This window comes from Aptenodytes forsteri, unplaced genomic scaffold (genome assembly GCF_000699145.1).
Source record: "Aptenodytes forsteri isolate BGI_AS27 unplaced genomic scaffold, ASM69914v1 Scaffold282, whole genome shotgun sequence".
Lineage (NCBI taxonomy): Eukaryota > Metazoa > Chordata > Aves > Sphenisciformes > Spheniscidae > Aptenodytes > Aptenodytes forsteri.
The window spans coordinates 4,709,189-4,728,871 of NW_008794089.1; the positions used below are offsets into that span (position 1 = coordinate 4,709,189).

The following is a 19,683-nucleotide window of genomic DNA, read 5'->3' on the forward strand; positions in this document are numbered from 1 at the left end:
AGGAGATTCAAACATTGGTTTAGGCTTAGAGCTCCTCCCTGATGATTTATGAATAATGTTAAATTCTGGTGATAGCGAAATGTGATTTGTTCAGGAATTAGATTAAGAGAGAAGATAGACACTAAACTGATTGACAAGCAGCTTTTGATTAAATTGGGATGGCTGAGGATATTGCCTCAAGAAGCCTATTCCGATCCCAAATATTAAGGCAAAACAGTACTAATTTTGATTTCTCTTCACATGGCTGGAAGAGCTTCAAGAGCACTTGAGCTGTCTTTCCAGCAGGAGGTGAAGCTTGCATGAGAGACATGTGAGGCGAAAAACAGACCAGTAGTCTTACCAGCTATTTCAGTTTAATCCGTGGATCTTTCTGAGTCAGCAGTGAGAATTTTAAAATCCAAGTGGTCTAGAAGTATGTATAGGAAATGTTAAAAGAGGAATAGAAGTAAATAAGGAGCTTCTAACATATAGTATAGAAAATATATAAAACTGCATATAGATCACAAGGAAAGGTTGGAAATTATTAATTGATGAGACAATTTTAGCTGTGAAAATGAGTCTTAAGTGCCACTAATGGATCAAGTTTATACCTTCACAGAGAACACATAGAATAAAGACTTCTTCGACGGTTCCTCTAAAGTAAAGGTTATCAAAGAGTTTAGGTATCTTTAAGGAATTGTCAGTTGTACTGGTTTTTATGAGTTTCTTCAGATGTTAGTGCTTAGCACAAAGTAAGAGTCAAAACTAGGGCCAAATAATTCCTGTGCACTGTGCAGATGATAAGGATGAATGGTGTTTCTGATTTTTCCAGTTGGGGAATTAATTAAATCTATATAGGAAGGCAAGGTAAGGCTCTATAGCTGAAATACTGCTTTTAAGAAAGTGACAGAATTTAAGAGATACTATGATTAAGTTACTATTGATGATACTGTTCATTTGAGAGTTGTGAATTGCAACTATGACTCTGTCTTTTTATATATCAACCTTAAAAGAGCAACTATGAATAATTACTGTAATCATCATGTTGATAACTAAGAGATGCTTCAAAATAGAAAAGGGCAATTCAGCATGATTAATAGGTCAGAAGTTACCTGTTTCAAATGTAAATAGAAGATTTCTATCCTGTACTAGTATTTGAGTCAGATGTTGTTTGTGTTTGCAAATAAATGTATTTACTCTGTAGTTGGAAGAGATTTTGATACAGATGGGTGTTGACTAGTAAAATGACTTTATAAATGTCTTCAGGCAATAGAAATAGTAATAGCACAAACAAGAAAATTTTTCTGGACTCAGGAGGCCTTCCCAGCCTTTTCTTTTTTCCCCTTACTTTATGAAGCTCATGAGTTATTTGAGCCTTTAATATAGTCACTTACCATAGTGATGCAATTCCGTAAGTTTGTTGGGGTAAAAAAAGAAAATAAGTACCTTGTGTCTTGGGCACCGTCTTGTTATATGTCTTTGGTTTTACTTTCATTTGGGTTATTTCTAAGATTAATTTGGCATTTTAAAATGCCTGATTTTTTTTTTTTCTTTTTCAAAATATTTTCTTTTATCGGGCTTCACTTGTGCAAATTACAGTAGTTCCCTGGCCCTTTTTAAGTTTCATGAAGTCTCAAGATTAGAAACATTTATTTTGAAAGATTCTTTGAGAATTCATTCTGTAATCACTATAATCAGTTCACTCTCAAATTTGTAATATACTAAAATAGCCTATTGTAGACTATCCTAACGTTATAATAAAATCTTGCTCTGTATTAAAATCTTTATTGCTTTGCTCTTGAAAGTACACTGGTTTTGAGGTTGTCTCCTGTGAAGTATGTTAAGCATATCGTATTACAGGCCACTCCTGATGGTGTTCTGTAAATTTTTAATCACATTGTGCAACTAGTTATAAAGGTTGTGGGGCACATTTGTCATGTGTTACCTATTCACATCAGTATGATACCTATAGGAAATAATTATGTTTATTGAGAGCAGGCTGTAATGATTTAGGTGGAGTTACTGTGTAAATCTTCCTTGAGGCTTTGTAGCATCTCTTCCATATTTCACCAAATACAGACATCCTGATAGACCAACCTGTGAACCCTTATTTGTGGGTAGGTCTAGCAGCAGCTTATTATATCTATGCATGGCATTATTTTCCTACCTTTTTTCTAAAATTCTCTTTGTCTTTCTAAAATTCTGTAGGTGAAACAACTTACGTTGTTGAAGTTTAACATCAGGTTGCAAATGTGGTTTTCAGAGAGAAAAAATGTTTGCTTTTCAAATCCAAATGTTTAAGCTTGCCGAAGTTCTAAGGAATGGAAAGTATTATACGGAAATGGGTCTGAATAGAGGTGTCATTGCTTCACTATTAAAGGCATCAATTTCTGTGTGTTGTATTTCAGAGTTAGGTAGTGATACAGCTGCTTGATTGCTCTGTTTTATTTAATCTGATAATCCTCAGGTGATAATAAATTGCTCATAAGCCCTTCAGAGAAGTCCTTACACTTTAGAAGTGCTAGATGCAGCTGACAACCTTAAGATGGATTCAACAAGGTGAAATACCCTCATTAGTTTACAGTAACTAATTTGGTTGTTTACTGTTTCACTTGAGTGCCTGTTCAGTGAGGGCAAGATTATAAGAGGTAACTAGTGGGTTTGCGTAGCTGGTTTATGGCCATATTAAAGTTTGTTTTGGTTTGGGTTTTTTGTTTGTTTTTTAAAAAGTGTTCTGCACTCAGAACGTACAAAGCATCTGCCCTGTTGAAAATGAATAATAAAAACAAAACCCTCTTTGATATTAGACTTTCCAAAATTACTGATTGATTTTGGAAAGTCTTGGCTGAAAACGGGCGAGATTTTAACATATGTGAAATGACATCCAGTTTATTTTTACCTTTGTTAGTTTTGCTCCGTGGTAATGTTTTTCAGAAGCTTTTCTTTCCTTGAGATACAACTGCTTCTACTGATAATCAGTGACTTAAAAGTTTAAGAGATGAGACATGGCTTTACTGACAGTGCTTTATTGGAGGAAATTTGGTTTATAATGTTTCAGTTTATCTGCTAAGGTCATAGCAATACATAATATTTGCCTTAAATTTCCAACCATTACTACTGGTAGTAGAAGTGTTAATATACAAAAGGCTACAGGTGGTGTTAGATCTCTGAGAACTGTCCTGTTCAGAATAAGATTTAAAGGACAGTGGTCAGCTGGAGAATGTTGTGCTCTTAGCACAGCCAGCAGTAACACTAATGACAGTCCTAATTCATGGTAACACTTCAAAACTTCATCTGAATAAGAGGGTTTTAACTCCATTTTTAAATCCTTGCACCTCTTCAAATTTATGAAAACTAGAAATCAGAAGTAAATCTATTTCTGTAAGTTGTTTTTTTCCTGCTTGAGATTTACGGAGCATTGTGAAGGTAAAACAGATCTTAATATTTAACAGGTTGGTCTCTCTTTAACTAGTCTTAGCTTTTCAGGTTAGTGCAAAGATTTGCTATACTGTATAATTTTTTGCTGTAGTTTTTTCTGGGTTTTTACAGGAGCAATTGCACATATATTTTTGATGATGGTTGTTTAACTCCTCTTGGCAACTTGTAAATGAGAAACTGGAGTCATAGCTAGTACAAATGGGAGATGTTGGCTTTCCTTTTTTTTTTTCAGACTTGGGACGTATGTATAACCTTGTATCTCGAATCCAGGATGGCCTTGGAGAGCTGAAAAAACTTTTGGAAACCCACATTCATAATCAGGGTCTAGCTGCAATTGAGAAATGTGGAGAAGCTGCTCTAAATGCAAGTATCCCATCAAAATAAGTCTGTGTGTGGTTGCTGCCAGTTTTATATTAGAAGAGGGTGAATGCTTCCTGATACAATTTCCAGTTTGCCCTCTCACTGGTTTAATTTGTGAGGACTAGGCAATTCTCAAATGTTGATAGTAGGCCTAAAACTACAGTTACATCACTGTGTTACTACTCTTTGAGCTTTGGGCGGGGGGTGTGGAGTGTTTATTTTGGGGTTTTTTTCCTTCTGAGTTTTTGCTCTCTGTCAGGATGTCATGCTGCTTGGAAAGCTGGCTGTGCAAATATAACATCCTACACTTACAAATACACCTGAAAGTCCACTGTTTCAAGAAGCGTTATCTCCAGTGGACTGTACTTTATTTCATCATATTATAGACTTCTGACTTGGATGGGACTGTGTGGAGAAAGTTTCTGTTGGTTTTCGTTTTTTGGTGAATGGCTTTATTCTATTTGGAAAAGCATGAGAAATACAAGAGGAAGAGGTAACTGAAATGGTTGGAGAGGTGACAATATAAGGAGCAGGTCAGGTCTTCTGCAACACTGTGGTTGTTTAGCCGTGTAATTGGCTTTCTTGATTTTTATCCCATAATTGTCATTTCAGACTTAATTTTGTACTGATTAGGGTTGAATCTCAGCAACATGAAGTTGTTTAAACTCTTTGCTAACCTTTTTGTGTATAGACAATATGACATTTTCTAGCAAAAAAAAAAAAGAATGAAACATTGTACAAAGCAAAATTAGGATAGAATATAGAGTCTGGTAAATATTTAAAATGGGGTTTAACTTTTTTTTTTTTACAGAGTTCATTTTAACCTGTTACTGGCCTCAGATACTCTTGAAATAGCTTCATACTAGTAATCATTAAAGCAGTAATCTGTAATAATTGCATGGAGAACAGTAAAAACTTTAGGTTTTAGCACAGATTAAAATGTTTTACGTGTGTGTAGTGTCTGTTCTTCACTTCGATAGTTTTAAGTGTGTAGCTTTTTAGCAGTGTTGATCTCTTACAGCTCATGAAGTTCAGGAATCTTCAGCTTCATTTGTAGATGCCACCTTAAATTTTGAAATCAGATGTACTCCATGGTTGACACATCCCCCTAGTGGTCATCACTCTTGAGTTTCTTTGTACTTAGGCCTTGAAGAATTTCCCAGAAAAATGAAAGCTTTTTCTCCAGGAATTAGTTCATCTTTGAGAGAGGGTGTCGTGGTTTAACCCAGCAGGCAGCTAAACACCACACAGCCGCTCGCTCACTCCCCTCGGCTCCCCAGCCCGAGTGGGATGGGAGAGAGAATTGAAACAAAAGGTAAAACTCATGGGTTGAGATAAAGACAATTTAATAGGACAGAAAAGGAAGGGAAAATAATAATAATGATAAAAGAATATACAAAGCAAGTGATGCACAATGCAATTGCTCACCACCTGCTGACCGATGCCCAGACAGTTCCCAAGCAGCGGCCGTAACTCCTGGCCAACTCCCCCCAGTTGTTTGTTGTTTTTGTTGGTTTTTTTTCCCAGCATGATGTCATATATGGTATGGAATATCCCTTTGGCCAGCTTGGGTCAGCTGTCCTGGCTGTGCCCCCTCCCAGCTTCTTGTGCATCTCCAGCCTCCTTGCTGGCAGGGCAGTATGAGAAGCTGAGAAGTCCTTGACTTAGTGTAAGCACTGCTCAGCAACAACTAAAACATCAGTGTGTTATCAACATTATTCTCATCCTAAATCCAAACCACAGCACTGTACCAGCTACTAAGAAGAAAATTAACTCTATCCCAGCTGAAACCAGGACAGAGGGGAAGCCTGCGATTTGTATGTATTAGTTCTTTTGACTCCAACCGTTTACAAAACTCTTCCTGATCACGACACTTTTTCTTGTTTCTTCATCTTTCTTTTTTTCCACGTTTGTTCTTCATTTTCATAACAGTATCTCTGGCTGTCTCCCTTGGGAATCAGCTTGCCTCTTCTTCCAATACCCTTCACACCACTGTATCGCTATTCATTATTGCCTTGTTAGCCCTCTATCACACTTAGGTAGGATTGATTCTGCTTAACTTCATTTATCTGTACTGTGTCTAAACAGATAATCAGCTGAGCAAACGCTTCTCAGTTTCTCTGTAGTCATTGGAGAGAAACAGTCATACCAGCTTGACTCATCTGACTTACTTTAGATTTTTACTGCAGAATGAGTTGTGCTGTAGACTCCATTAACTATATTAACGAGACTGCTCTTCAGTCAGAAGATTACTGCTTTTTGTGCCTTTGGGTTTTTTTTTTGGAGTCAGTAGATGCCTTTCTGAATGTCCTTCAAGTCCACTTGAATTTCTTGTCTAGGAGGTTCTCAGTAATCTCAGTTCTTTATCTCAAGCACGGCATTAGATTGGTGATCTACGTAGTTTATGTCTGTCTTCAGTGGCAACAGGAAATGTTTTTCAGGATCCTGATGCAACCCTGCCCATCTTTTGCCATTTGTCTAAGCATCCAGAACTCTTACAATATGAATGTTACAGGAGTACCTCCGTGCCCAGTCCTTTTAGTTTTTATTTATGGACCTGTTGTCCGTGAGTTTGTCTAATCTGTTCTTGAACCTGCTGATATTACCTGCTTCCAACAACCTCCTGTGGCAGCAAGGTCCAGAAGTCCACTACCTTATATGTAAAGATGTTCTTTACTTTATCTGTCTTAAACTTGTTTCCTATCGCTTTCATCAAGTGCCCTGTAGTTATAAAAGGTGGCTTTTAGTGATCGTTCATCTCTTCAGTCATTCTCCTGATTTTGTAAACCTTGGTCATATGCCCTTTCAAACTTCTGATCTCCAAATTGAAGACTTCTAGGTTTTTTGGTCTGTTGTATAGTAGCTGCCCTGTCTGCCTGGTGTTTTAGTTGCCCTTCACTGTTCCTACTCTGACTCCACTCCATCTTTATTGAGATGCAGAGATCAGTAATTGCACATAAAATTCAGTCTGTGAGTGCCATAAACTTGATGTTTATTGGCATTTGGCTGCCACTGGGTGTTGAGCGGATAATTTTTAAGAACTGTCAACAATGACTGAGGTTTCTGTACTAAGTTGTATCTATTGGGGATACACCTGTTACATTCTTACTACAGAGATGTATTTTGAGGGTTTCTTCTATAGCAACTGCCATTTTATGATTGTCCAGCTCTCAGATCTGGTTTGAATTAATTATTCAATTAATTCAATTATTGAATAATAATTGATATTCAATAATAACTCAATTATTGAATTAATTATTAATTAATTTGAATTAATTTTCAGAGCTTATGTCTCTGAAAATGTCCTTCTTGGAAATGTTTGCAATGGTTGAGTAAGTGGTTTTGTCGTCTTTTGTACTATATGATGTAGTACACTCTGCACTCTGATTGCTGTAAATGAAAGCTTGTGCTAATGTAAGTCAGTCCTGGACATAGGACCTAAACAAGTCTGGATGTTATTTTACCTTTAAAATATTTCTAATATTTTGTAGACTTTCCCCATAAAATTTTGCTTAGGCCAGTGAGTAGCTCCATTTTGGAGGAAGTAGAAAGCAGAAAGTCAATGGGTTGCAAAAAACAATCTCTCTTTATTGCAGGATCCAAAAATGTATGTACAGACAGTGTTGGATGTCCATAAGAAATACAATGCTTTAGTCATGTCTGCATTCAACAATGATGCTGGCTTTGTGGCTGCACTAGACAAAGTAAGTATATGTAGTGGCATACAGTGAATGTTTGGGTTTTTTTTTTTCTATTCAGTGTTTTGTCTCCCAAAATTTCACTGTCTTTTGTGATTTATAGGCTTGTGGTCGATTTATAAATAATAATGCAGTGACAAAAATGGCTCAATCATCCAGTAAATCACCAGAGCTACTGGCACGATACTGTGACTCTTTACTAAAGAAAAGGTACGTCTTCAAAGACAAATTATTATTTCAGGTTGATTTTTTTTTTAAATGGTTTTAGCATATGAAGTTTTATATTATGTCTTCAGAAACAGAACTTAACGTTTCAAGAAAAATTAATTATACCAAATTCTGAAGACAAAAAATTTCAATAGGATCATTCCTAAAGATTATATGGAGTTTACTTTTCTTTTTTGAAGAAGAGGGGGGAAATAATAAAATAACTGAGACCTTTCTTTCCTTATAGGAAACTAAGTTCTAATTTTTTTTTAATAAAACAGAAGGGGTTTTTCAGGTGTCTCCCACCCCCCCACCCAATTTGAGTTCTGTTATGTTGTAAAGAAGAGACGCACATTCCCTTTTTCCATTAAAACTCTTGCTTTCCTCCTGTTGTTTTCTCTGTATCCTCTTCTACCTGGGCAGAAATTGAGGAGGACAAAAACTGCTTTCTAACCTCTCATGGTTCATAATTTAATTAAGGTATTTGGCTTCAAATGATTCAGCAGCTCATACATTGAGTTGGTATCAGTTCAGTTCATACTGGATTGGTGTCAGTTTTGTCACTGGCAACTTTTCTAGCTGTTTTGCGGGAGGAAAAAACCTGCCACCAAACAACCCAAAACCAGAAGAACTTGCTCACTTTTCCCTTCCCTGTACCCTCCTCCCTTCAGCAAAGGATTTATTTTCCCCTTTATAAATACTAGCTTTCTGCAGGGTAGATCTGGGGTATGCCTGATGGACAAGCGTGATATGGAGGAAAACAATGTGGTGCCACCTGAGCTCTCACCCAGTCAAGAACCCATGTCTCTCAGCTGTTTTTCTTAGATAGCTGTACTATCTAAGATAAGAAATGAAGATAGCATTTAGCAGCAGAAAAAAGGCAGGAAGAGAGAGATCCATGTTTAAGCTCATAAATCCTGAGAAGTATCAGGCTATCAGGAAGTCCCAAGCAATTCATGGTCCAGGACTTAAACCTATTGTTTAAAAATCACGTACTTCAGAATTGCTTACATGTGGAGTAGGGAAGAAGTGTTCATTTCACTACACTGTTTCGTCTCTAAAGAGTCTTTGATCCCAGAACTACTCAATCTGTGTTCCTTTATTTATGAAATTTCCATATACATCCACATGTTGTTTTAATTCTGCAGTTTTGGGACTCATTAAAAATGCATTTCTTTAATTGCAGCTCAAAGAATCCAGAAGAAGCAGAATTGGAAGATACACTCAATCAAGTGGTAAGATATCTATAAATACAGTTCTCTTCTGTGTAAGCTTTGACAAGTTAGTAATATTCGATTGTCACACAAGTCAGATGAGAGAAAACCTTTTATTTTGTATGTTTGATTTCATTACTTAATATTTCAGCTTTTCAGTAATAATCTTCATCTCTGTGTGGCTTGTTGGTTGTATTTTTTTTTTAATAAAAAAAAAACCCTTTACAGAGATTTAAAGTGGCTAAATGGAATTTATGCTTTTACTTCGTTTTTATATACACATATTTCTACAATATATTTTTATATAATTACATATACGCACTACATATTTATTCATATATAAGGCTGTACATGTGGAATGTCGAAAACTAAACAAACCAAAAACCCTGCCCTTAAAAAAGTTAAGTGCAAATGAAGTAGCTACTGCTACAGCTTTTTCAAGACAAATGCTTAAATATTTTTTTTCTTACAAATTATCTTGGCTTTTCCAGATGGTTGTCTTCAAGTACATTGAGGATAAAGATGTGTTTCAAAAATTCTATGCTAAAATGCTGGCAAAAAGACTTGTACATCAGAACAGTGCTAGTGATGATGCTGAGGCAAGCATGATCTCTAAACTAAAAGTGAGTATTCCATGACTGTCTCATGATCTACCGTATTGCAGGTCTTCATGCTGCCTTGGAAAGCACTGATGTATGTCCTTTCATTTCATTATTTTATGTACAATAGAAAAATACACAACCTGGGTCTTTTTCCTTTTTTTTTTTTTTTTTTTACTTCCGGGAGCTTGTGGTGCATGTCTGTCCAATGGAGTTAAGCTTAACTATTCTTATCCAAATGAATGACATGCATATAATTATCCAAGGGAATGACTGCTGAAAAGTTGCTTAATTTCATTAGCCCTTGTTCATTCAGGGTCAAGCAAAATACGATCTAACACTCTTTTAGTAGTCTGTTTCATTGTGTGTTTTGCTTCATTTTTAAACAAAATTTTCTTCAGTTTTTGATGACAGTTAAAGAGCATGTCTAGTTGGGATCAGTACTTTGAGTAAGGGAAATACTGAATTTTATACATCTTCTTTTAAGAAAATAGGCTCCAATACTTTGTTCTTCTCGTTCTCCAATGTCAAAAATGTGTCTTGCTGACGTTATCTGTGCTTTTAAAATACAGCAAGCTTGTGGTTTTGAGTATACCTCCAAGCTGCAGCGGATGTTCCAAGATATTGGTGTAAGCAAGGACTTGAATGAGCAATTTAAAAAGCACCTGACCAATTCAGAACCGTTAGATTGTAAGTAATACATTTACCTAAGTTGCTGTTGAGTAGTTTAGCTTCCTCTTATTTCTACAGAGCTAACTATATGAGAGAAACATTTGATTTAGACATCATACCCCCAGAAGTTAGTTAGTATTATTTTGACCAAGATAGCTAGGATTTTTAAATTAGTCTTTTAGGTCTGTACTTTGTCTTCTAATAGCACTTTATATCTTCTGTTATGGGTAGCCTCCTCCTGATTTTGCAGCTCATATTTAGGTATGTAATTAAATTAGTTTGAATCTTTGGGGTTTTTTTTTGTGTTTTTTTTTTTTTTAAATTAATATATACATATATATATTATTCCTGGAACATTATTTTTATTCTTAGAATATCTTTCATTTCCCAGATCACCAAGTGGTCATCTTTTATTCTTTGTGTTTTAGGTTGTTAGACAGCCCTATCACTTTTTTATAAAGAAATATTTTTTCATTGAAGCACATTGAAACAAATTCTTTAAAGAATTGATAATTATTTGTTGGATTTCATTTAGCTGTGTATTGTCAGGCTTAAATTTCACTTAATTTTTGTATTATTCTCACTGACTTGCCCAAAATGCCTTACAAGTATAAATGTGAAATGTTTATTCTTGCAGTTGTGTACTGTGGAGTGATGAGTTTTAGTTACACATAAAAATGAACGCTTACAATTTTTACAGTTGCATGTTAAAAAAGAAATCCGTTGTGGGGATAGAAACAGGATAATAATGTCTAAAAATGAGAGAAAATTGAATGAGTGTCACAGTAAATTTAAAGCTCTCCAACTGCAGCGATATCTTACATGAATTCCTTTGTTTTATGGTCTGAATAAAAAAAAAAATATGTTGCTTAATGATTTTTCACCCTGTTAGTTTGACCAAAAGGCAGAACCGTTTCTTGTTTATGTTAGAAGTATGACTGTGTGTTTGAAGAGGGGATGGGAGCAAGGGGGATAATGCAGCTCAGCCTCTTCACCTCTCTTGCAGTGGATTTCAGCATCCAGGTGCTGAGTTCTGGATCTTGGCCGTTCCAGCAGTCCTGCACGTTTGCTCTGCCATCTGAGGTGAGACGCTTGCACTTGGTTCATCCAAACGCGGAATGATCATGCGAGAAATCTGTTTTACGAGGCTGGTGTCTCCTCCTGTTTTGTTGCGTGTCAGGGAGGACTGGAAGTGTCTCTGGTGTTTGCCTGTTTGGCTGGAGGATATTTGGAACAAGATGAGTGAGTAAGGTAGTAGGAGGGAACTGCGTGAAATATGTAACGGTTTTCTCCTGTGGAAAGACCCTGGTTAATGAATCTTTCTTCAAAACATTCAACAGTAACTGAAGCAAATCTTTGTTAGTGTATTTTTCTGTGTATACTTTTATTTAAGAAACTTTTTCTTGCCATTGCTTCAGCTCTGTCCAGTAAAATCTTTAGATGTTACAATCATTAGTTTTCTTTTGAGCACTTATCCAGAATAGACAAGACATGAATACTTAACATGAGAAATAAGTTTAACTGCTGTTACCTGGAGCATGAAGGTGATTAAAAGAAACGGCCTTTCTAGCCTTACTTAATGTATCATAAAAAGAAGAATGGAACTTAAATGCTTGTTTAGGTTTGTATTGTTAATGACACTTTGAAGGGGAAACTCATGACAAAGGGAAATTTTCATCCAGTCTGAAGCATTTGAATACTTTGGATTTCTGTTTGTCTTATTCAGACAACATGGCAGTCAAGGGTCATCAGATTTGATTCTCCTTTGTTGGTTCCAGAGCATGTTCCTAGTAATGGTAAATAAAGGTAAATAATATTCTTTATTTATTTATTTTTGTTGTTTCTATACAGTTAGAACGGAGCTATCAGAGGTTTACTGCATTTTATGCCAGTCGTCATAGTGGAAGAAAATTAACATGGTTGTATCAGCTGTCCAAAGGGGAATTGGTTACCAACTGTTTCAAAAATAGATACACGTTACAGGTAAGGATAACGTCATGCCAATAGCAACGCTTGGTGATGATTGCATTCAGAGTACTGGATGCAGCTGATCATTTAAGATGTGTTCATGCTCTGCTCCACTGCTCTTGTGTTATCTGGATGAGTTGCTCAGCCTCTACTCCTCATTTGGAGATAATTGCTTTTCCTTACTTGAAAGGACCATTATGCAGATAAATGTTTTTAAAATGGTGAAGTGTGTAGATGTTGAAGTAGTGGAGTTCATGTGAGTAACTGTGCCCACACACAAACTAATTTTAATAGATAATACAGTGAATTGAGCTGTATTTTATTTGTATGTGAAAATATTCATTAACAGTATGTAATGATAAATCACAGTTAAGTATTTTAAATCATTCAGTTCCTTAATTGGGGGGGGGGGTGTATGTTCATATGTATACACACACATATATGTCAAGCTACTATTTACGATGCTCACATGCATTCATTAGCTTTATTCCTGTGAATAATGCTACTGTCTTTAAATAAAGCAAAGCACAGATGCAAGACCTGATGGCTACAGATCTGTGTATTACTGAAGTGAACATAAATGTTAGCCGTCCCCAGACGGTTGTTGGTGTTATGATTAATAGAACCTTTATTATATGCTTGATTTATTTACTGTACTGATACTTAACATCTATGTTTAAAAGAAAATTGACTTAGAAAAGGGAATACATTACTTGTGGTTTAAACAGGTGTAGAACTGCGTTGTATGAGACAACTGCAACCTCTTTGCATAAGATCTCATGCTTCTTATACTTTCCTGTCTGCTTTCTCTCAAAAAGTAGACAGAGGGGAGTTCACAACAGTGAGAAGAAACAAGATCATCTCAGACTTTGGACCTGTCATCAACATATGTTAACCCTGTGGTGATAGATGTGACTAAGCCACTGATAGCTGCCTTGCTTATAAATTTGGTTTCATTATTCTGCTGGAGTTGTGTAACGATTAGCACTAGTTGGCTATTCTCTGTTGTCCAAATATTCCAGTATGTGTGTTTAACTGGTGAATTTCAGGCTGTTGAAATTCAGAAAGTATGTTTGTTCATTCTCATTTTTTGATTTCCCCTCCTCTCCCCTTCATTCTCTTTTTTTGGATCTGTTAGGCATCCACATTCCAGATGGCGATTTTACTGCAGTACAACACAGAAGATGCCTATACCGTGCAGCAGCTGACAGACAGTACTCAAATAAAAATGGTAGTGACTTTGCACATTTTACCACACTCTTGTGAACAAGTCTTTTGGTCTTCAGGGCTCTTCCTGCAATCGTAAGAAATTGGGATTAGACATGCTTGAAGCCAGAGTCAGTTTCTGTCCTGAAGGAGACAAATGTGCTCTCTTCTTGGTCAACTTACTTTCCTGGTTTACTTTCCTGTAATCATAACTACCTAGTCTTCTGATGAATCTTAGTGTGTATATATTCCTGTTCATGACTAGAGTGAATTGTCTAGCTTCCTGCTGAGCTCTGGTAGTAAGTTTTCAGTGTTTCACTACGTACATTTTAATATTAAAAGACAACATTCTAGGAAGGAAAAACACCATTTTCCCTAAATGATTGATCTGTGCATCCATCCGTTCTTCTTTACATGTCAAAGCATCTCAAGTACATGAACATGGTCAAATCTGCAGTTTCATTGGCTCACTCGCTCTGGTGGAAAAGGTTCCCTCCTTTCCTTTCCAAGTAGACTTTATGGCCCACAGTTTATTTGGCATCTGTGTCATTTACTAGTAGGTTTAAATCAAGTCTGCTTGGGACTTCTGGAAAGTTAGGCAATTCCTAGTCAGCGAGATCTTTACTTTTAGAAATGCATATCTAAGAAAGTTACTGCTGATGATGGTTTACAGCAAACCCAGAAGTCCTGTGGGGTTGCCATTTATTATGGATGCTTGTTTGCAGAGAGAGAGAGAGAGATTTATGTAAAATAAATATTTGGCCCAAATTATGGTTGGACCAGAATAAAACTCTTCATATAGCTGAAAACTAACTGCATGAAACCCAGATGATTTCCACTGTGGTAAAATAGCAGCTTTGCAAGCCTGCACAGAACGTTGACAGTAGCGTAGCCGGCTGGGTGACCGACCAGCGACAGTAACCAGAACAGATCCCTGGTGTAAGCAGGAAAAGAAAAATATGTTAATCTGAAAGCAGAGGGTGCATGCTTTCTGAGGTTTAAGCTTGCCGTGGTATGTATATTTGCATGGTTTGGGAAAAACGATTTCTTAACACTTATAAATCTGCTTGCAAAATAGCTCCTAAAGCAGGAACTGGAAAGATCTGTTGTTTGGAATTAGTCTTTCTAAAGAATTTTATGTTATTTGACCGACCGCAAGGGGAATATGTCCTAACACCCAAAAAGGGCCTTATTACATTTTATTTCTGTGAACTACATTTTTACCGCTTTTTTTTCCCCACTCATTTTGCAGTGTTCCGCACTCACTAGTTCTTAGTCTAAATACATGTATTCTCGTTGAAGTATTTTAAGTTAGAGAAAGCTGCTGTCTGTCTGCGCTGATAATATTTTCTGCAATTTTGTAGGATATCTTGGCACAAGTTCTACAGATACTGTTGAAATCAAAATTGCTTGTAAGTACTCTTGCTTTTTTATGAGCTGCATCACATTCACAAATGTATTAATGAATATTTGTTTATTTGTTTATTTTATTTATTTCTTGCAGGTTTTGGAAGATGAAAATGCAAATGTCGATGAGGTGGAGTTAAAGCCAGATACCTTAATAAAACTGTATCTTGGTTATAAAAAGTAAGGAAAAACTTCAGCAGCGTACATCACTTGTGTATAACGGGTAGCATCCTCCTTCTCTGCCTTCAAAATTTGGGTAAAACCTAATATACCTGGGATGAAAGCTCCAGGGTTCAAGTGCCAATTCAAATATAGATCCAACGTGTACCAGCTTTAAAGGAGAGGGTTGGCTAGTAGGGGAGATGGGTAAGATTTCAGCTATCTGACTTCGACTTTGTCATAAAGTCTGTCAAGGCCTGGACATATTTTCATATGTCCTTTTTGTTCCTTGATTCTTGTCTAATTCTTGTATAATTTATTTCTGGTAAGAAATTCTGCTGGTTTTTACCCAGGTGCATGACTTGCATGCATTCAGCAAAATACATTATATTTTATAAGGTTACGGTAGTGTACAGTGACTAGCAGAGGTCAAAGTCTTAAATGTTCATCCACTAGAGATAGCATGAGAAGATCAGCAGGCTCATTTTAGAACTTCAGAGCGTACAGTGATTTGAAAACTTAATAGAGACGATTTTCAGTAGTTTTTCTTGCCTACTTTAACCAGTGTTGCCTTCAACATTCATATATTTTAAGCTGTTCATAGTACTGTGGTGACTTTTTATCATGCTTACCAGAACATAGACGTAAACACACACAAATTCAGTGAGGAGTTCAGTACTTCCTGAAGATAAGATCTCAAGTGAAAGAAACATTTTAAAACCTTTCCTTGTACCTCACTTTATCTGCTTTCTTCCCTCCTTGGCCAATAATTAAAGGTTTGAGAATTCATGGTCAGTTATGTTAATGCAGTGATGGAAACAGCTCAGCGTTGCTGCACCGTGCGGCCTGGTGGTTCCCAATTTATGACGCACAAGACTATGCTAAATAAATAACAGATGCCCGCTCCACCACAGCATTCCCCAGTGCTGCCAACAGGCTGGGCGCTGCCCCGCGCTCCCTGGTGCTGAGGCTCCTTCCCCACTTGCGACACCACACCTTGTCTTGAGAGCGGTCACGTGTGGTAGTGGGCTCGCCCCAGCACAACCGTGGGCACTGGGGGCGTGTAGAAGAAGGGCAGCATTCAGTTTTACAAAACAAATGGATTTCTCCACGTCATGGTCAGAGTCCAATCTGTAAATCAAAATGGTGATTCTATTTCCACTGACTTTCTCTGTCCCATTCACTGGCTGGAAGCTTCTTCCTAAACATAGAAATCTTTCAAATATAGTGTAATATATTGCGCTAATTTGACCTAACACCAGGTTGGATTCAGTAAGTCATAAAATACAGGAACAGCCGCCAAAAAGGTATTTTGGTTTTTTGGTTTGTTGTGGTTTTTTGGTTTTTATTTACGTTTTTAAACTTGAATAAGATTGTCTAAAATTTTCAGAAGTGCCAAAGTCCCCTTTTGTTGTAAAGTAATTGTGGTGGTGTGGCGGTTATTTTGGAGTTGGGTTTTGTTTGGGGTTTTTTTGGTTTTTGGGGGGGTTTTGTTTGGTTGTTTTTTGAACAGGCTAATTGTTTTACTAACCTGTTTTTCTTCACAGCAAAAAATTAAGGGTAAACATCAATGTGCCAATGAAGACTGAACAGAAGCAGGAGCAAGAAACTACACACAAAAATATAGAGGAAGATAGGAAACTACTGATTCAGGTGAGTTGTACTGCAGAATGCTGCTGTGCTATGAACTGAGAATTACAGCTGTGTAATCCTTTAATGAAGCTTATTGTGGGGTTTTCTTAATTTTTATTACAAGACAACATGCCATTGCAGTGCACTGTGGTGGAGTGCCCTTAAAGGCAATGCGAGTCTGTAATAGAAAATGTAGAAAGGCACAGTAGGACACTGTTCTTCACATTTGTTTTAACAACATGTTGATGAGTGTTTGGGTTCCATGGATGCACATGCTCACTAGACCTCTGTCCTGGGTGAAAACTAGTAACATGTAGGTAGTATGAACTTAACAGTGTTTTTCTACCAGCTCATTTGGAATCCACTTGAGAAGCAAAGGGGCAGAGGAAGGAAATACAAACGTACTGCTAAGAGAGCGTCACAGTAAGGTTAAATATACAAAGGCAGCTTTCGGTTGTGTAAGTAGTTTCATGTTGCTCTTGGTACCAGTTGGTACTATTGTTATGACTGACCGTAAGCAGAGTAGTTCTTAAAATTCATGTGTCAAAACCACTTCTGATGACTGTATGCTATGTAGAATCTGAGTTCTTAAAGTCTGCGTGAGTAGTTGACATTTGTAGGCATGCTTCTCCCCATCTGGTACTCAAGTTCGTCGTGATGATGCTTCTGCGCTAGCAGACATGATCTGCCAGGGAAGTAAAATGGCTTTATCCAGAAGGACAAGTAGTTTGCTCCTAAGCACACCTTTTCGACTTTGCTGTGCAGGCTGCTATTGTGAGAATCATGAAAATGAGGAAGGTTCTAAAACACCAGCAACTGCTTGGAGAAGTGCTAACACAGCTGTCCTCAAGGTTCAAGCCACGAGTTCCAGTAATTAAGGTATGTGAGAAACGCATCTCTGAACCTGTGTTCCAGGAGGTGAGGAGGATATATATAGACAAAACACATGCTTCTGAATTAAAAAGGGAAGCTAAGGAGTGGGATGGGTAAGGACAGATTTTTGGAGTTGTAAATAAGTAGGAAATATTTTAACCAGAAATACTGTATTTCTCTTGCGGTAATATGCATGTTTCGTATTGCTGGCAGTGGTAAAATAGAAGCTTGATTGCATCTTTTCACATCAGTGCCAGCTTACAGCAGCCTCTGCTCCAGGCTTACCCCTTGTTCCTGCTCTCCCAGTTGTGGGAGTACCACTGCTTGTGGGACAGCTCAATAGAACAGTTTCCTGATCTCTTCTCGAATAAAAATGTTGGGGAGGGGGGCATTGTATTTGTTTGTTGTCATCAGCTTGTTTAGTGGTCCCACCAATGGTGTTCACGTCCGCCACCAAGGGGATAGGTGGGGCAAAAAACAGGCAGTGGAGAGCAGTTGCATAAGCTGGCACCAATGCTGAAAGAGATGCACCCAGTCAAGTCCTGAAACAGGCAGCTAGTTACTGCAACTGCTATCTTTAGTAACGTTACGGTAAGCGCTCTGCATCTTGGTTTAACTCTTTATTTGCTGTCTTACTATGAAGTTGCTCAGCATACTGATGATCAGTAGATGTCCCAGTCACTACCCTGAAATGGCATCAAGTAAGCGTAATTCAGTTTAGTGGATTAGTGACGTCCTCTGCTTGGATGCGGTCAGAAACAGGAGAGCGAATTGCCATGGTTTGTGCCCTTTGCCTACTCCCGTCCTCTGCTTCGCATGAAATTCACTGGCCAAAATTGCTCAAAGTTTGTAGCAACCACAGAGAGGGCTTTTCTGCCGGTGTCGCACCGCTTACGTTTGTTTCTCCCACAGAAATGCATCGACATTCTGATTGAGAAGGAGTACTTGGAACGCGTAGATGGTGAGAAGGACACCTACAGTTACTTGGCTTAACATTTTTATTAGCAACTACTTGACTGTGTGACACTCGGCAAATAGGTATGTGATGGAAAGAATGAAAGCAACGGAACTTCATAGCAGCCACCCTGCTGCCATTTGGACCTCCCTTTTTAATAACTGAGACCAGGACTCCCATCAGCCAGTCTCAGATTTACATCAGAACTGCTCAGGATTGATACATTTCAAGTATGTAAATATGGACACCAATGCCATTTAACCTAATTTAAGAACAGAAAGGAATCAAACCCTTCTCCTTTAAGGGTTGCATGCTACTGCATTTAAATCAATACATTGGCTATATGACAAACAGCTGCCATCCCAGGCGGCACTTATAAATGTTGGCAGCACTTTGAGAGCGAGTCTGAATGGACCCATGTGTAATCTGCTATGAAAAACCATTTGTATAGTGTGTTTCATTTTTTAATGTGTGATAAATAAAAAAACAAAAAAAATTAAAAGATTTCTGTACAAGTTGCATTTGGTTTTATTGTTTTAAGTTTCATGACTTATCTTTCTAAATGTAAATAAAAGGTATAATGGTTATGAAAGCTATAGAAATCCGTTTTGCTTTTCCTCCTTTTCACTGTTTTCTGGTGATTTAAAGCACGTTTTGTTCTCTGAAAAAAAATTGTCATCTGTCATCAAATGTGCATGTTATTTCTTTCTTAAGAGGAAATGTCTGCACTTTGAAAAGCAAAGAAAGTTGGGATGATTTCACAAGATATGCAGAATAGAAAATACTTGGAATATATGTGGCAATACTTGGTCATCTGAAATTGGAGCTGGTTTTAATACTGGCCAGTACGCTATAAAATGCATCACACTTGCCTAAATGCTGCCCTAAATAAATAAGGTTTAGGCTGCCCCTTTCTTTGACTAGAACAGAAAATTGAGTGTGTTCCTAAAGATTAATTCCCATTAAATGCAACCTGTGATGGGAATTAAAATATTTTTGAGTGTTACTACACATATTTTGATTGACCAGGCTTCACTCCATTCTTCTCACAATGTTTTGTGTTCGTTATATGCATGTGAAATGAGTGTTAGCTTCCACATGCTACAAGCAAAATGCTACCATCCTCACAGGTCTCAGTTTTGTTAATTTGTATTTTCTATTCTTGATGGTGAAAAGAACCTAACTTCTGCAGCCAAACCCTTTTTTCCCCCTTAGAATTTGTGATTTGTTCAGTGTGTTCTGGCATGAAGAAAAGAGAGCCAGGTTTTGTGTTGATACTCTTTTTCTCTGAGGGGAAACTAATTTTTCCTGGTTAC

General features: G+C 37.3%; 1 protein-coding gene across 1 annotated transcript in view; it reads left to right on the plus strand.

Annotated features, from left to right (window-relative positions):
• CUL1 (cullin 1) overlaps positions 1-18,961 on the plus strand; it is a 51,240-nt gene extending 32,279 nt beyond the window's left edge. The window contains exons 9-22 of the mRNA XM_009274942.2: positions 3,650-3,780; positions 7,374-7,481; positions 7,579-7,685; positions 8,869-8,917; positions 9,388-9,519; positions 10,068-10,185; positions 11,174-11,250; positions 12,019-12,150; positions 13,274-13,366; positions 14,706-14,753; positions 14,846-14,928; positions 16,455-16,560; positions 17,305-17,418; positions 18,325-18,961. Of these exons, the coding sequence (XP_009273217.1) occupies positions 3,650-3,780; positions 7,374-7,481; positions 7,579-7,685; positions 8,869-8,917; positions 9,388-9,519; positions 10,068-10,185; positions 11,174-11,250; positions 12,019-12,150; positions 13,274-13,366; positions 14,706-14,753; positions 14,846-14,928; positions 16,455-16,560; positions 17,305-17,418; positions 18,325-18,405 (1,379 nt within the window). The 3' untranslated portion in view covers positions 18,406-18,961. The remainder of the gene's footprint in view (positions 1-3,649; positions 3,781-7,373; positions 7,482-7,578; positions 7,686-8,868; positions 8,918-9,387; positions 9,520-10,067; positions 10,186-11,173; positions 11,251-12,018; positions 12,151-13,273; positions 13,367-14,705; positions 14,754-14,845; positions 14,929-16,454; positions 16,561-17,304; positions 17,419-18,324) is intronic.
• The last annotated feature ends 722 nt before the right edge of the window (positions 18,962-19,683 follow it).